This window comes from Musa acuminata, chromosome BXJ3-5 (assembly GCF_036884655.1).
Source record: "Musa acuminata AAA Group cultivar baxijiao chromosome BXJ3-5, Cavendish_Baxijiao_AAA, whole genome shotgun sequence".
NCBI classification, from domain to species: domain Eukaryota; kingdom Viridiplantae; phylum Streptophyta; class Magnoliopsida; order Zingiberales; family Musaceae; genus Musa; species Musa acuminata.
Genome location: NC_088353.1, coordinates 35,305,512 through 35,321,575, shown reverse-complemented (window position 1 = coordinate 35,321,575; position 16,064 = coordinate 35,305,512). Strand labels below are relative to the sequence as shown.

At 44.5% G+C, this 16,064-nt stretch overlaps 2 protein-coding genes and 1 long non-coding RNA gene across 3 annotated transcripts; 2 read left to right on the top strand and 1 right to left on the bottom strand.

The window, feature by feature from the left end:
* Nucleotides 1–988: 988 nt before the first annotated feature.
* On the bottom strand, nt 989–1,765 carry LOC135638349 (uncharacterized). The gene is made up of 2 exons (XR_010496595.1): nt 1,357–1,765; nt 989–1,260 (listed from the first exon to the last, which is right to left on the bottom strand). It is a non-coding gene; the product is annotated as an uncharacterized LOC135638349 (long non-coding RNA).
* A 2,939-nt stretch (nt 1,766–4,704) lies between these two features.
* On the top strand, nt 4,705–14,742 carry LOC103985845 (1,4-dihydroxy-2-naphthoyl-CoA thioesterase 1). Its single transcript, XM_009403701.3, has 3 exons — nt 4,705–4,907; nt 4,975–5,166; nt 14,489–14,742. Exons 1-3 carry the CDS (start codon nt 4,764–4,766, stop codon nt 14,639–14,641), a joined length of 489 nt encoding a protein of 162 aa, XP_009401976.1. The 5' UTR covers nt 4,705–4,763; the 3' UTR covers nt 14,642–14,742.
* A 511-nt stretch (nt 14,743–15,253) lies between these two features.
* LOC135638347 (uncharacterized) lies at nt 15,254–16,064 on the top strand. Its single transcript, XM_065151451.1, has one exon. It carries the CDS (start codon nt 15,402–15,404, stop codon nt 15,987–15,989), a length of 588 nt encoding a protein of 195 aa, XP_065007523.1. The 5' UTR covers nt 15,254–15,401; the 3' UTR covers nt 15,990–16,064.

Here is a 16,064-nt window from a genome sequence, read left to right as displayed (position 1 = left end):
AAGGGCGTTCGACATCGTTAGGCTTGGTCTTCCTGGATCATTCGATGCATTTGGTCGATTGGCATCATCAGAGTTTGACCTTGATGGTCTCCCAAAATTTTCCTAAGACATGCTTGGTAGCTCTCCTTCTATTGCCAATATTTTAAGTCATATTTTGGTTGTCCAAGTTAGGGAGGAGAATCAGATCTCATTAAGGCCCATTCTAAGTCTGTTTGAAGTTTAACTTACAATTTCCCGACGAACCAAACCTATAAGATTAAGTCAAGGGTGTTCCCGACAATGGCCCTTCTAACGATTACGTTAGTTCCTAAAATTAGAAAGTTCAAGACCAATCAAATCGATTGGATCGGTCACCCTAATCGATGAGATCAAGTAGGTGAAAAATATTTATGATTCAAACCTTGGAGTTCTTTTTATAAGTGGTTTGGGAATGATTATATCCGAGATCACTCGTGCGATGTTTTGGGTGAGGGCATTATATAACGTTTGTTGTTTTTGTAGCTCATGTTGTGAGTAGGTCTTTCACAGGGTTGGATGGTTGGGCGTTCGTTCATGTGTGATCGATTGAAGCCACATATCCTTGGATTCGACTACGACTTGTCAAAGGGACATGGTTGATAGATTGCTAGGATGGCCAGGCTAAGTTTGAGCTTAAGTGTTAGTGATGTCAGTTTCTTCCTATTGTTCGAGTATCAAAACCATCAACTTAGTTCCGATTCCAATTTGATCTATTGATTCAATTAATAAAAAAAATAAAATTAAAATACTTTACCAAGATTTAAACGCAGAATAAGTTTTTAAATCTAAAATATTAGCTATAATATAACTTATTAATTTTTTTTTTATTTTTTTATATACTTGATTTGAAATTGATGATTCTAATCGAAATTATTGAATCGTTGACCCGATTCTATTTCGATTTGAACATACAATCACCCTTAGCTCGGCCGAGAAGCTCCGATCACAAATCGATGTAGCAAAGCAAACAGAACACAATCTCGGCCACATGAATAATCACAAAGTAATAAGAATCTCGCCATGGATCTCTCTCTCTCTCTCTCTCTCGACTTCATGGGGATTCAATCTACTCGGCCAACATACAAAGATTCCACGTATATAACTTCTTCATCTTCCTACCTCACGAGCCTGCTATGCCTTCTCTGGGCCTCGATTTGTCGAGGATCGACCACATCACTCGCACATCCTCGTACGTGCACGCCATCACCTCCCCCTGTAGCTTCGATCCTCTTTGATCATCCCCTGAAACAAATCACCAAACACATGGCTTCAGCTCTGCATCTATAGCTGCAGAGAAAGCATGATGGAACAGAGCAAGATGAAGCTGATGGCACAAACCAGCTTGGGGCTTCTTGTCTCTGGGAGCGTTGAAGATGGTGTATGCTTTCCTGAAGGGGGAGGTGATGGTGCGAACCCAAGAGCCCTTCATCCCACGAAACCAACAAGTCTCTGCAACTCAAATGCCTCCTCTGCTTATATATACATAGAGAGAGAGCAGAAGGGTGAGGGTGAGCTCTGGGGAACACTTGGGAGGCAAGATCCGAAACATGAGGTGTCTCCAAGTCGAAGCTTGCACAGCACATGCATCTCACCCAAAGTGGTCTCCAACTCACACAAATGCTCCTTGTCTACTCTGCCAACCTTCTCAAAGGACATGGATCATCATCTACCTTTCTTTTAGCTCTCCCTTTCAAGCCTTCTCTGGGTGATATTATGCACACTTGTTTCTGTCTCATGCTCTTCAATCATTAATGGGATGATTAGAAAGAGACTAACCCATTTTACTTCTGTAGGCATGGATGAATTGTTTGAGCTTCTCTTACTTCTCCAGAGGTATTTAATGCCGTATTCCAATGATTGCCATTAGTTTAAGCTGAGCAAAAGCAAAGACCTTGCCTTCATCCACGTGATATGGTCTTGTCACCCATGAGATTCCCGGCAAATCGTACTTTGATCACTGCCTACACTCTGTACAGAGTGAGTGATGATCACCAAAAAATCAATGGCCAAAGTTGTTGTCTTTGAGGAACAATGCTCAGTTGAGGGAGGTACAACTTGGTGTACTTACAGGATTGGAGTCTAGTTATATTCCTTAGTCTATTCCATTACACTGCAGCAAGAGAGAGTGATCATGCAATGGTTACTGCATTATGATGATGTTTAGTCTTGATAGGTAACAAGTCGAGGATACCTCTCTGGAGTTTTATCCATCTTACATGGATAGGATTGCAAGCATGAAATGTGGAAGATTAAGTAACTGAGAAAACATGAGATTATGCTCATTACAAGCCTTATTAATATTACCCACCATCACCTCTACACTGTTGATCTAATGCCAGCAACGTGGCTTGTCAGAAGCATGTGCTCTCCTCAAGCATCTTTGCCTGTCATCATGCTCTCGAGTTGATTCCTCCATAGATCTCAAAGGAATACCTTACACAGCCAAAAGACACGGAGCTTTATTCTAATAATGATCATAGATCTCAAAGGAATACCTTACACAGCCAAAAGACATGGAGCTTTATTCTAATAATGATCACCTACATCATATGATGAAGCATATGCTTGTATGTCTATTTACATAACGTACGTATATCTATGTAGTTTCACAACGGGGTTTATTCAACGAGAAAGAAGACGAAGCATGGTGGGACTGAAGACTGTGCTGCATGCATCGCCAGCTTCATGCCATCAGGGGGCACCAGCTTGGCTCTCCAGCTTCATCTTCCGGTGGACCTTGTCGATGAACTCTTTGGCCTCCATGTCTTGCCTGTCCAAGGCCAAGTTCCGGTGGACTTTGTCGATGTATTCCTTAGCCTTCACGTCTACGTCGTGCTCGCCATACCAATGCAGTCCATCTCCGTCCCCAGGTCGAACCTTTCTTGAATGCCTGGGCTCAGCCTCTTCCTCTCCTTGGTCGTGCATCCTCTTGAGGCCAAACAGAGCAAGCAATGTGTTCCTCCCTCTTCCCATCTCTCTCTCTCTTTCTCTATCTATCTCACAATGGCTGTGTGTGAGGATGCATTTATAGCACACAGCATAAACATTGGCTGGCTGAGGAAATTAACTGTGCATCCATATGAATGGTCAAGCCGGAGAACCTTTTCGATGTTTGGTTTGATGACCGAAGACCGAAGATTTTAAGCGTTGAACTTTATTGACTCTGACCAATATGGTTCTCTCGAGAACCAAACCAACCTAACGAGAGAGGACATATCCTTGAAGATTAAGATTACCATGTTACAGTACAGTGTAATGCTTATTACAGCTTCACCAAAGCTTTTTCTCATCACCAGAGCAACAATTCTTGACCTGTTGATGTAAAGATCAATTTGCTATCTATAGCGTGGAGAATCCCTCTGTAAAGTCTTCATTGTTAGGCAGAGTCTACCCGTAGCGTATTGAGGTTGCCCGGTGTTCGAGGTGTTCACCTTTGAATGGACAAGACGCTGTCCCTTCAAAACGCAAATGTCCTCAATTGAGTTCCACCTAAATGGAACTCAATCATCGAAGCAATTGTTTCAGCCACAAAAACAACGTGACTAAATGTATTGCTTCTTCGATCCAATCTGGTCAATCTGAAAAGATGCATCATTATCATCAAGCGTGCAAACCAAAGATAGAGCACACAGATGAAGAGAAGAGAGGAGAAGAGTAACCATGAGTTGAACAGAGGAAGAGAAGAAGAAAATTGTTGCCAAATCTAAGAAAAAAGTCATTCCAAAGTGCTCCATTTTCATAATTTTCTAATAGTATTTTTTTAATATAACATTTGAAATACCCCCAGTCATCTATCATTTTTCTCTTTCTCTTTTCTTTTTTTTATTCTAGTTATGATGTCTTTACATTATGTTATAATATTTTCAGAAATTATAAAAATAATATTATAACGTAGTAAAAAATATATATTATAGTATTTTTATAACAGTATAATACTTTTCTAGCTTATTAAAATATAAACACTATAAATATAGTGTTTTTACAAAAATGATATACTATAATGTTGTTTACTATATAATAGTATTTTTTTGATATTATTAAAAACAGTATAACTAGGGCGAATCGATCCATTGAAAAAGAAAGAGAAAAAATATTATTAGATAAAAATATTATTAAAAAATCTACTCAGGAGAAAATAAAAAAAAATCTCAAGAATTTGTCCAAACTTCTTTTGGTCAAATAATAAAAAGGGGTCAATGCAAACAGTGGAGCTGAATACTTTTGACTCCACTTTTTTGAAAACAATTACAAGCCATGCTTTCCAAGGAAATGTTTCAAGTTTTAATCGCCAAAAAACAAGAAAAAATAAAAATAATGTAAACAAGATTGTTTTAATGTAAACAATCTCACACGCCAACTGCCTGCTGCAAAATTCTGACACAGTCAACAAAGACGAACTGAAAGTGTTCGCAAGAAGGTCAACGAGGATACTTAAAAATATATGTAGAAGCGAAGGGCAAGACGCTTGTGTCAGAAACGAGTTTTCGTAAGCAATGATGCTGCAGGTGAGAATATACGGAAAGCGTGAGTGAAGAACTCGAGGAAACGTGTGTCATCAGAGAGAAGAGAGACATTCCGGTTCTACCCACTCTTCCAATCTGTGACGGTCCGTGGAAGCACTTCACGTCCTTCCTCGCCAGTCGTGACTCAAGTCGCAGCGTCAAGCCGAGGATATTAGAGGCTATCGTGACGTGAAGTCAAAGGGGCGGTCCGTAGGCGCGGTAGTTCGCCCTAACCAAGAAGAGATGACCGAAGCAGAGGACTCCTCGTCGCCGCCGCCGCCGATGGCGAGCATCGACCGCACCCTCCACGCCCTCGGTTTCCAGTACACGCTAATCTCGCCTGGGAAACTCACCGGCCGCCTCAAGGTCACCGAAACGTGTTGCCAGGTAGAAGAACTCTGCCCCCTCTGGCCAAACTCTGCGCCCTCTCTGATCGTTGTGTTTACTGTGTCAGCCCTTTGACGTCCTAAACGGAGGAGTCTCGGCTCTGGTGGCGGAATCGGTGGCCAGTTTGGGAGCCTATGTGGCCTCCGGGTTCCGACGAGTGGCGGGCGTCCAACTCTGCACCAACCACGTCAAGGCTGCTCTGCTCGGCGAAGAAGTAGAGGCGGAAGCGAAGCCCATTCAGGTTGGCGGAGCCATCCAAGTAAGCAATCTCATCTTCTGCACACACTACACTAAACTCATCCATAGAAATATCATGTTCCAAAGTTCTAATAGTGGATTACCATAAATTTTAGTGGACGATATATTAGTTGAAGGTGGAGAAGATTAGGTGGGAGAGTTTAGTGGACAACAAGAAATCCCAGATGTGATTGTCCGCTTCCTCTTCTCTTCAAAAAGACAGAGGTTATATCTGATAAATACATAATATGCTAAATTAAGGTCTTTTACAGTCACCTCATTCATTCCAATGATCACATCAACAACCTTAGGCATCTGTTGAAATCATTTCTGTTCCCAATGTTCGAAATCAACCTTTGTTTTTGCTTCCATACAATGATAAGTTTATACATCGGAATTATGAGTTAAACGTATGCATTCTTATTTTTCTGCACAAAAACTAAGAGTCAAGTTAACAACATCAGAATTCGAAATCAATTATGCAATTCATATGGCATCACTATGTTCTACGATGATATTATGAGCCCAAAGTCATGGTTTCCTATAAGACAGTGTTGGGAAAATATCGTTGACATCGTTATTAGTTTGACGTGGCCTTGATACGTATACATAGGATTGTTCGAGGTGGTGACCAAGGTGGCTCCAAGGTGTTGTTACTTGCACAAAGAACTAAATCGAGAGAGACTTCCCGAGTTGATCCCTCGCTCAAGTTAGTCCCAAAGTCAACTTTTGTGGATTTATGTTTTTGATTTCAACGCCCCTATACCTAGAGTTGAGGGTGTGTTTTTATATTTGACGGATGAAATATTCTCATGAATATTTTACTGGGGAGGTAATTTGTAACTGCCCCAAGCTGCCCCTTAGATTCCTACAAAATATTCCTATGAATATTTCATAGGGAAGATGATTTGTAACTGGCCCGAGTTGCTTCTTGGACTCCTGTCCACGTGGGCAAGTGGGCAGCAAGCCATCTGGGCCTTTTCCTCCCATAGGCCTTATGTGGGCCTTTTACGAGAGGGGTTCGAATCGTGTTGTTTATTTTGTCTAACATAGGAGCATTCAGGATCGCGTCTTGCTAGTTGGGATTTTTTAATCTAGATGTTTTGGGCATGTTGGGCTTGTGTTTTTGTTATAGCAGATTTCTCTTGGTGCGGGTCCAGATTTCTTGATTTACGCTTTTCGGGCACATTTGGCTTTGTGTTTTTGTCGTAGCAGATCTATCTTGGTGGGGATCAGGTTTTTTCAATTCATGCATTGGGTGTATTTGGCTTTGTGCTTTCATCGTAGCGGATTTATCTTCACGCGGGTCGAGTTTTCCTAACTTACATGACTCCGACGCATTTGGTCTTGTGCCTCCGTCGTAGCGGATTTGTCTTCATGCATATCAGATTTTTCTGACTTATGCGACTCAGGCGCCATTCGCCTTGATTGAGGAAACTACAAAATTTTAGCTATTAGCTGATCTTATCTATTAGCTATTCGTTTAATATTAACTATGAACTATTTATAGATGAAACTTCGACAGCAGCTAGGTCTAAAGGGAGGTTATGAGCATTATGTTCCTCTATCATAGCAGGTCTTCTAACACGATCAATTTTTCTCGACTCATGTGTCTCAGTCACATTTGGCTTTGCGTCTCAATCGTAGTGGATTTATCTTTACACGGGTCAGGTCCCCCTCGGGACAAGAGGGGGAAAGAACGAGGCCGATGGTCGACTTGTGCAGGGGGAAGTCTTGGGCTTTCGCGGCTTTGACAGTAGCCAATCTACCCGACCCAACCTCAAGTGCACCACTTCAGCCAAATGGGAGGGCTTGTAGGAGGGGCATAAGGTGTGGGGCGATGGGGAAGCCTCAGAGTGGTACTACCGTGGATCCCTATGTTTGGAGGTGGCGAAACAGATCTACTGCTCCCCCTCGGAGGTGTTGCTCAACCATGGCCATCACAACGAAGTACTAGTAAGCCGGGTCGTGGTTAGCTTTTCTCAGTTTTCTACACTGCTTAACCACTCGTCTTTACTTTTACAACACCATCATTATGTGATGACCTTGCTCAACTGTGTACGAGATGCTAGCATTGTTATTGACCAACAGGCATGGGAAAAGCGGAGGTCGAGAAGTTAGAGAAGGCGGGAGCAGACCCCTCTGTCATTGCTAATGTGAAGGCTCGGGGGATCGAGCCGGCATGGTAGCTAGAGAAAGTCGAGCGAGGGCATGCCACTTTTGCAAACAGCTGAAGGAGGTTTGGGGTCGGAACTGGGTCATGGAGGATGAGCTGTTGTAGCTCGTTCGAGAATTGGACTCGATGAAGGCGCACGGCTCGAAACTCGAAAAAAAAAGGTTGTCGCGACGGAGAGTAAGCTTGGGAGCTGAGGGAAATGCTACAAGCCGAGCAGAATAAGGTGCTAAGGCATCGAGAAGAAGTGATTACCGATTACAAGGTGTCTATCAAGTTTATAAAGGGGCTAGAGAGGTTAGGGGTTGCCTCATACCAGTTCAAGTACCTGATCGTCTTAGCTTGCTTTAAGGCGAGGTATCCCGAGATGAAGCTTGAGGAGAACCCCTTCATCAACTATCTCGAGGACCAAAATGTCCAGATAGAGAGCAAGATGTCTTTCGACTATAACCTCGACTCATTGCCTCGACTAAATGCTTGATTCATTACCCGATTGCTTTTGGAGTTATGGAGTCGGTTTATCTAACCTATGCAGGAGGTTCATGGCTCTCTTTATTTTGTAGATCGATGTCTTATTTTGGTTGTAGAGCACTTCTTGTACATTTTTGTAGGTTAGTGCCTTGTTTTGGTTGTATAGGCACAATCTGTTTGATCTAATACCTCTTGGAGCAATGAAATTACACCTTTCCTTTATTAAAGATGTATTTTGCAAGTTTAAAGTATGCCTTAGCCGAACCCGAAGGAGGCCTTAAGGATAAAACTTCAAGTTTGGAATGTGCCATGTTCTCGGCAACACCAGATGATATGTCTCATCTCAAACGACTTCGACGACTTGATATAGTCCTTCCTAGTTAGGCGCCAGCTTCCCTCGAGATCAGGTTGGGTCACTTATCTCGGCCTTGCAGAGCACCAGGTATCTTAGCTGAATTCCCCCGAGCCGGACATTTCGGTCGTAGAGCTTGGCCACTGCCTTTTTGTACCTCGACATTCGTAGGTGTGTAGTTGCTCAGGTCTTGCTGACTAGGTCAAGTTCGACTCGAAGTTCTACCTCAAAGGCTTCCTCATCGAAGTTTTCGACACGAGGTGTCGAGAAGACTATCTCGGGTGGCAGAACAGCCTCAGTACCAAAAACTAAGTTGAATAATGATTCTCTTAACCCGATCTTAGGTGTCATCCAAGAGGTTCATAAGATTCTCGGCAACTCGTCCACCCAGAGACCCTTTGATCCGATGACTTGCTTCTTGAGACCTTCGAAAATGGCTTGGTTGGTAACCTCGGCAAAATCGTTGGTTTAAGGATGAGCCACCGAGCTGAATCTTAGATGAATCCCGTAAGACTAGCAAAACTCCTTGAATTTTGGGTTGTTGAATTGAGTCCTATTATCGATGATAAGGGCTTTCAGGGTCCCTAAGTGGGTGATAATATTCTTCCATACAAATCCTTCGACTTATTTCTCGATTATTGATGCCAGTGGCTTGGCTTTTACCCACTTCGTGAAGTGATCTACTCACACGATGAAGAACCTTCGTTGGCTCAAGGCCAATGAGAAGGACTCGTGGAGGTCCATACCCCACTAGGCGAATAGCCACCTACAATCGATCGGGCTCAAGGGGACTGCAGGTCAACATGGTATCAAAGCAAACCCTTAGCACCTATGGTACTTGTAGGCATAAGAAATTGCATCTTTACGTAATGTGGGCTAGTAGAACCCCTACCGTAGCACCTTAAAGGTGAGAGTCCATTTGTCGATGTGCTCTCCATAGATACTCTCATGCACCTTGGCAAGCACCGTCTCAACCTCTAGGAGAGTTAAGCATCTGAGGAGCAGTTGGTTGAAGGACCTACAAAACAGGTGATCATTGATTAGGCAATACCATAGTTGGTGGTGCTTGACTCTTCGGGTTGCTACGAGGTTAATTGGGAGCGTCCTATCTTTTTTGTAGCATAGGATCTAGTTCATCTAGCTCGGTTCCTCCTCGATCATAGCCACGTCGAGCTTCTAAATGGTTTAGGTGGATAGCGTCTCAACCAGCGGCCAGCTTTGTTCTGGAGTCTGGGTGGATGCCAATCAGACGAGCACATTAGCCTAGGTATTTTCTTTATGGGGAACCCAAAACACATGGAGTCAAGAGAAGTTGTGAGCTAATCTTTGCACCTTGGCGAGGTACTTTGCCATGATTGCATCTCGGGCTTCGTAACTCCTCTCTACTTGGCTCACAACTAATTCTAAGTCACTAAACACAGTTAGGTCTTAGACTTAAGAGTGCTCAAGCGAGTCAGAGCCTCGAGATGAGTGCCTTGTACTCGGCTTCGTTGTTGGAAATTTTGAACTCGAATCGGAGGACTTGCTCATACACTTGTTGGTTCGGGCTCTTCAAGAGGAGGCCGACATTGCCCCTCTCCAAAGTGGCTGAGCCATTGATAAATAGTATCCATGCCATTGGGGCTATTACTACCATCTTCGAATGGGGGAGTCAGCTCCGAGATAAGATTTGCCAACTATGCTTTTATGGCAATCCTCGGCGCATACCATATGTCGAACTCGCTCAGCTCTACGGACCATTTTAGTAGTTGCTCTGAGATGACAAACCGAGACAGAACTTGTCGGAGTGGCTGGTTGGTGATGACCTATGTGACATGTGCTTGAAAGTATGGGCGAAGCTTTCTCGCTGCAAGCACTAGAGCAAATAGACTTTTGAACTCTCGCATTAGGACGTGGCTAACATAATAAATAGACTTTTGAACTCTCGCATTATCTTGAACTAGCACGAAGCTAATTGCCAAGATGGTGGTAGCAAGGTAGAGACTGAGGGTCTCTCCCGAGGTGGAGAAGAGCTACGGTAGTTGGGCGAGTGGTACTTTAGTCTTTCAAAAGCCTCCTAGCATTCCTCGGTGCACAAGAAACCCTTCGAGTTAATAAGGGATCAAAAAAAGGGTAGGCACTTATCACTAAATTGGGATAGGAACCAATTGAGTGCCACCATTCGCCTTGTTAGTTGTTGAATTTCTTTGATCAAATGGGGTGGATGCATCTCCAATATTGCTTGTACCTTTTTGAGGTTTGCATCTATCCCCTTCTAGTACACGATGAACCTAAGGAATTTTCCTAAGTTGACTCCGAAAGTGCACTTAGTCAGATTAAGACGCATGTTGCACCTCTTTAAGATTTAGAATCTCTCAGCCAAGTCTGCCAAATATGAGTTAGTCTTTTTGCTCTTAACTATCAACATTTCTCTCGATCTGGTGCTTGAACATTTTATTCACCATCCTTTAATATGTTGCCCCTATGTTTTTCAATCTAAATGGCATGACTCGGTAGCAGTAGTGCTTTGGTCGATGATGAAGGATGTGTTCCCAATCTTCTAGTGCCATCCATATTTGGTTATGCCCCAAGAATGCATTCATAAATATGAGGAGCTCATGACCTAAGGTGGCGTTGATCAATTGATCAACCCGAGGGAGTGGATAGTTATCCTTTGGACACGCCTTGTTAAGATCAATATAGTCAACACACATTCTTCGGTTTCTATTTGACTTCTTGACAAGTACAACATTGGCGAGCCACTACAGGTACTGCACCTCGGTAATAAACCCCACTCCTAACAACTTGTCTACTTTGTTGCTAATTGCTTGTTGGTAGTCGGGAGCAAACTTGTGAGGCTTTTGTTTGATTGGCCATGCCTCTAAGGAGATGTTCAAGCGACGTTGGGCCACACTCGCATCAATTCTTGACATATCTCTTGGCGACCATGCAAACACCTCGATGTTCTCTCTGAGGAAGCTGATAAGTTGTCCTCGCTTCTCGTTGGGTAACCTTGCCTCGTCCTTGACGACCAGATCTGGATGGGCCTTGTCCAGGGGTGTTTTAATTAACGACTCCATCGTTTTCGGGTGTAGATAAGATTTGGCGGAATCTCGAGGGTATGTAGGTGGTACCTCAGGTCGGACCTTCTTTGGTAAGGAGATCATTGTGAGGTGGCACCAATGGGACTCCCTCGGGTTGCTCCTCAATTTTCCAATGTTGGTGTTGGTCGGGAACTTCATAATCATGTGATAGGTCGACACCACTACCGATATCCTATTCAACGTATGTCGGCCTATGATGGCGTTGTATGTTAAGGGGATGTTGACGACCATGAACTTGGTCATAATTGTTTTGGAGCATAGTTCGTCTCCAAACGTGACATGTAGGCTCATGGTCTCGTGAGGGGAGATTGAGTCACCCGTGAATCTCGTCAATGAAGAAGCCGTAGAGGTGAGGTTATTAGTCGAGAACCCAAGTTTTGAAAGGTGTCGAAGTAGAGGATGTCAACAGAGCTACTTGTATCAATCACGAACCTTTTTACCCAAGCATTGACCATTCTCATGGAGACCACTAAGGCGTCATCGTGGTTCGAGTCGAGGCACTTTTTCTTTCCCTCTCTAAAAGTTATTTCTTGGTTGTCCTAGTCCTGGGGTGCTTCCCAATTGTGGCTCAGGCATAAGCTTTGCAACTCGAGGTGCTATCTCCTCCCGAGGTTGGTTCACCGATGGTGACATCGATCTGCCTTTCAATTGGCCTATGAGACCAAGGTGATGGCTCCTAATGTCTTCGGATGAACCACCCAAGGTGCTCTTGACAAATAAGATATTCAATTTGTTCTTTTAAATCATGATAGTCCTTTGTGCCATGGCCATAATGCAAGTAGATACGATAGTATTTGGATCTGTCTCTTTTCTTCAGTAGAGTCCTCATCGGTCGTGGGTTTTTCAGTAGGCCCAATTCTTTTAAATGTAAAAAAATTTCAGTCCTGGTCAAGTTCACGAGGGTCAGTTTGGACCTCGGGCGAGGCAGGTCGGGTTGTTCACTTCTCCGTTGTGGTGACCTCAAGACGGGGGCAGATTATGGTCGCTTCTGCCTAGGTCTCTTGTGAGGCTCTCCATGCTTACCCGAGACCATTGCATCGATGAGAATGTATTAATTAGCCCTTTGAAGTACCTTGGGGATTGTCACCGTTGTCCTCTCCACCAATGACCAAAAGAGGTGAGAGGGCATCAGTCCCATTATAAAGGACTAGATCATGAGCAACGGGTGAGTATTATCCACACCTCGAATCTCGTTGGTGAATTGGGTGACGAAGTCCGAGAGTGTCTCCTCCTTGCCTTGTCTGAGCTCGAGAAGCATCGTTGTCGATGGCCTCGAGCACACATTCCCGAGGAAGTGGAGCTCGAACTCTTTTGTAAGTTAACCAAAGCAGCTAATGGAGAGCGGTTTTAGACGAGCATACCACTCTCTTGTCAGGTCTCTTAAGGTGGTCGAGAAGTTACAGCTCATTAGGGTATTCGAAGTGTCATATAGTGACATTTGTGCCCAGGAGGCAACGACGTGCTCCACTAGGCCAGTAACATCGTCAAATGGGAGGCAAAAGTTTGTTGGGATCAACTCCTCCTAGATGTCCTAGATAAATGGTGAACGACGTGAGGTGGGGTAGACTTGCCCCTCACTCCTGGATAAATGGTGACCAATGCATCTCTTCCAAACGCTAGTCCATTTGCTATAGTTGGATCCTCAAAGAGTTGTCTATTAAATCGGTTGAGTGGGTCTCGGTTTCGAGCGGAGTAGGCCAGTGGTGGGGCGGTCTACTGAATTCCATCGTCGGGGAGCAAGGCGCTCCCTCGACCGGTGGTTCGGTGGGCCTCAAATGCCCATAGGATGTTGGCAACTCGTCGGGTGGGGGACCCCAACGGATGTCGATGGCGATGGTTGTTGAGTTGCCAACCACGGTTGAGGTGGTGGCATCGCTTGTTGGGCTAGCTAGCGCATAACTGGGGCAACAACCTGCATCATGTCGACTAAAGCTTGCACTTACTAAGTGAGGTTCAAGAATGCTAAGTGAGGGATGAGTACATAGCCCTGTGACACTCCTAGGGGCGAGAGTCTCGGGTCACTGAATGGGTGCCAGTATTGCATCGGTTGCATATGTATTTGCATCAAAGTGGATGCATCCACGTAGCGAAGGGGTGGTTGCTGCCCTGTTTGAACAAAAGTGCTATGAGTTGGGGGCGGAGCCTCCTCACCCGAGAGTTCATTGACAGGGTCGACTCACAGACTCTCCTATGATATCGGGCCCTTCCTCTAATGCCAAAATATTTGGGGAAAATATCATTGACGTATTTGTCAACCCATCGTGGCCCTAATTCTTATGTGTAGGATTGTTCGATCTTGCACAAAGATCGAAGTTAGGAGAGGCTTCTCGAGCTAGTCCCTCCTACACTCAAGTTAGTTCTGAGGTCATTTTTTGTGGATTTATGTTCTTGATTTCAACGCCTCTCTACTTGGAGTTGAGGGTGTGTTTTTATACTTGACATTGGAGAGATAAAATATTCTCATGAATATTTTATAGGAGAGGCTATTTGTAATTGCCCGAGCTACTCATGGACCCATGAAGAATATTCCATTTGAGAGGTGGTTTATAATCGTCTCGAGTTGTCCCTTGGACTCCTGTCCATTCGGACAAGTGGGTGGCAGGCTTTTTCCTTCCATGGGCCTTATGTGGCGCTTGTGTGGTGAGCGTTGATTGATTGATTGTGTGATGGGTGTTGATTGACTGTTTGTATATTCCCTTTGAGACAACAATTCATATGGCATCACCCAATGACAGCAATGAGACCAATGCACATCACAATGTTTCCTATAAACAAAAGAAACAAAGTCTCATCTTATCTTCATGTTTCCAAAAATGAAAATGATTGTTCAATCCACCATTTTTTTCATGCCAATTGTAACAATGATCGTCCTTTCTGACCTTACTCCTCTCCTTTCTCCCATGCCCAACAAACAAAAAGGAACTCTTATGTGACAAGAAATAACTTCTTAAGAGATCAAATAAGTTCAAGGAATTGCAGGTCATAAAACAAAACATGCATTGTGTGTGAAGCATCAACTGGTGTCTTGCGAAGCCCTGGTAATAAGATTCTCTACCATAGTGACATCAAGCTGCTACAAACTATGCTAGAAAAAGGACCAAATCTAAAGTTTTCAGTCCAGAGATACCTAAAGGCAGACTGTAAAGCAATTAAGGTTTTCTTGGCAGTAATATTTTCATCAGTGCATGCTAATCGTTTGTGATGATTTGTTGACATGATAATTGATCCACTAAGCGTTGCTAGCATGGTTGTTGATGTTAAGAAGGTTTGGGAGGTGCAGATAAGGAAGATTGACCCTTCTCCCTCGGGAAGCAAAGCATTGTTATCGACATCGAAGGTCACTCTGTTATGCTATCGACAAGCGCCTCATTCCGTCGAGGACTATGCAGAGACTATCAAGAAGTATGCGAAGCTGTAATCCATGTCACTAATTCTAAGTATGCCATGCTCCTGTCATCCAACATGTGTACCCTTTGTATGAAAACATTATATTTTTAGAGAGAATATGTTAGATGATCATCACAAGCAGCTTTCAATATTTTCTGTTTCCTGCTTACATTTTCCACTGAAGATTTAGTCCAACATCGAAGTACTCTTATAGATACCTTAATTAGCAAAAGAAAGATTGGGTAAAACACCAAAGAACTCTTACAGTGATGGTATTCCCCCCAAAAGACGACATGTTGACCTGTTCCTCTAGAGTCACCGAACAGAGAAGAGAACATTTCCATTGGTCTACATCCTTGGGGTCCACGATTCACGATCGCTAATCGAAAATACGTTTCCAGATTGGTGGCGTGAAACCGAGGCACAGGATCCCGAGCGGGTACCACGAGCCAGTACCGGGATTGAGTCGGCACTTCGGCTTCCCCAAACGTGTCTACGTGTCGCTTGGTTAGCGGAGGGTGTGGTTTACCTGGAGTCTGTGGTGTGCAGCTGATCCGGTCCCCCCGTCCCGCGTCCATGGAAATCGACTGGTGGTGCGTAGAGTTCATGACCTCACCACCTTATCCAGCTCTTTCTCCTCTCTCTCTCTTTCTCTCTCTCTCTCTCTCTCTTCCACTGAAGCATAGAGCATATGCTTGCAATGGATTCCCCTGTCCCTTCGAGAATTCTCTCCTCAATCCTTTGATCAAACAAATTCAGACAGAGAAGAGACGAGAGACAAAGAAGAAGAAATGGCTTCAGCAACAGCAAGACTGGCCTTCCCTTTCCACCACCTCCACTCCTCCAAGCCCACCAAAACCAGCCTTCCTCTTCCCTGCCTCACTTCCAAGGTTTCCGCCTACCCCATTAAACCTTCGCCACACCTACACTTTGCCGTGTCCTCCGTCGATGTCTCGAAGGAGGACAAGCCCCTCTCCTCCCAACCAGACGACACCAGCAGCTCCCCTGAGCCATCACCCTCAGAAGACGAGAAGAAGCTCGACCCTCGCCGCCTCGAGGAGCGCTTCGCGGTCCTCAACACAGGCATCTACGAGTGCCGCTCTTGCGGGTACCGCTACGACGAGGCCGCCGGCGATCCGTCGTACCCGATCCCGCCGGGGTTCCAGTTCGAGAAGCTCCCCGACGACTGGCGCTGCCCCACCTGCGGAGCCGCCAAGTCCTTCTTCGAGAGCAAGAGCGTGGAGATCGCCGGGTTCGCGCAGAACCAGCAGTTCGGGCTAGGAGGCAACTCCCTTACCTCGGGGCAGAAGGCGTTGCTGATATATGGCGGCCTCTTACTGGGCTTTCTCTTCTTCATTTCGGGTTACTTCCTGCAGTGACAAAGTTATCCGATACATTTGCCTTCATGTAATCTATTCTTTAGCTTCCCTTAATGCTGAGTGAAAATTAATGCA

Coding starts and splice junctions, on each gene's coding strand:
- LOC103985845 (XM_009403701.3), top strand. CDS start 4,764: ATGACCGAAGCAGAGGACTCCTCGTCGCCGCCGCCGCCGATGGCGAGC. Junction 4,908..4,974: donor TCACCGAAACGTGTTGCCAG/GTAGAAGAACTC, acceptor TTACTGTGTCAG/CCCTTTGACGTCCTAAACGG. Junction 5,167..14,488: donor AGGTTGGCGGAGCCATCCAA/GTAAGCAATCTC, acceptor GATGTTAAGAAG/GTTTGGGAGGTGCAGATAAG.
- LOC135638347 (XM_065151451.1), top strand. CDS start 15,402: ATGGCTTCAGCAACAGCAAGACTGGCCTTCCCTTTCCACCACCTCCAC.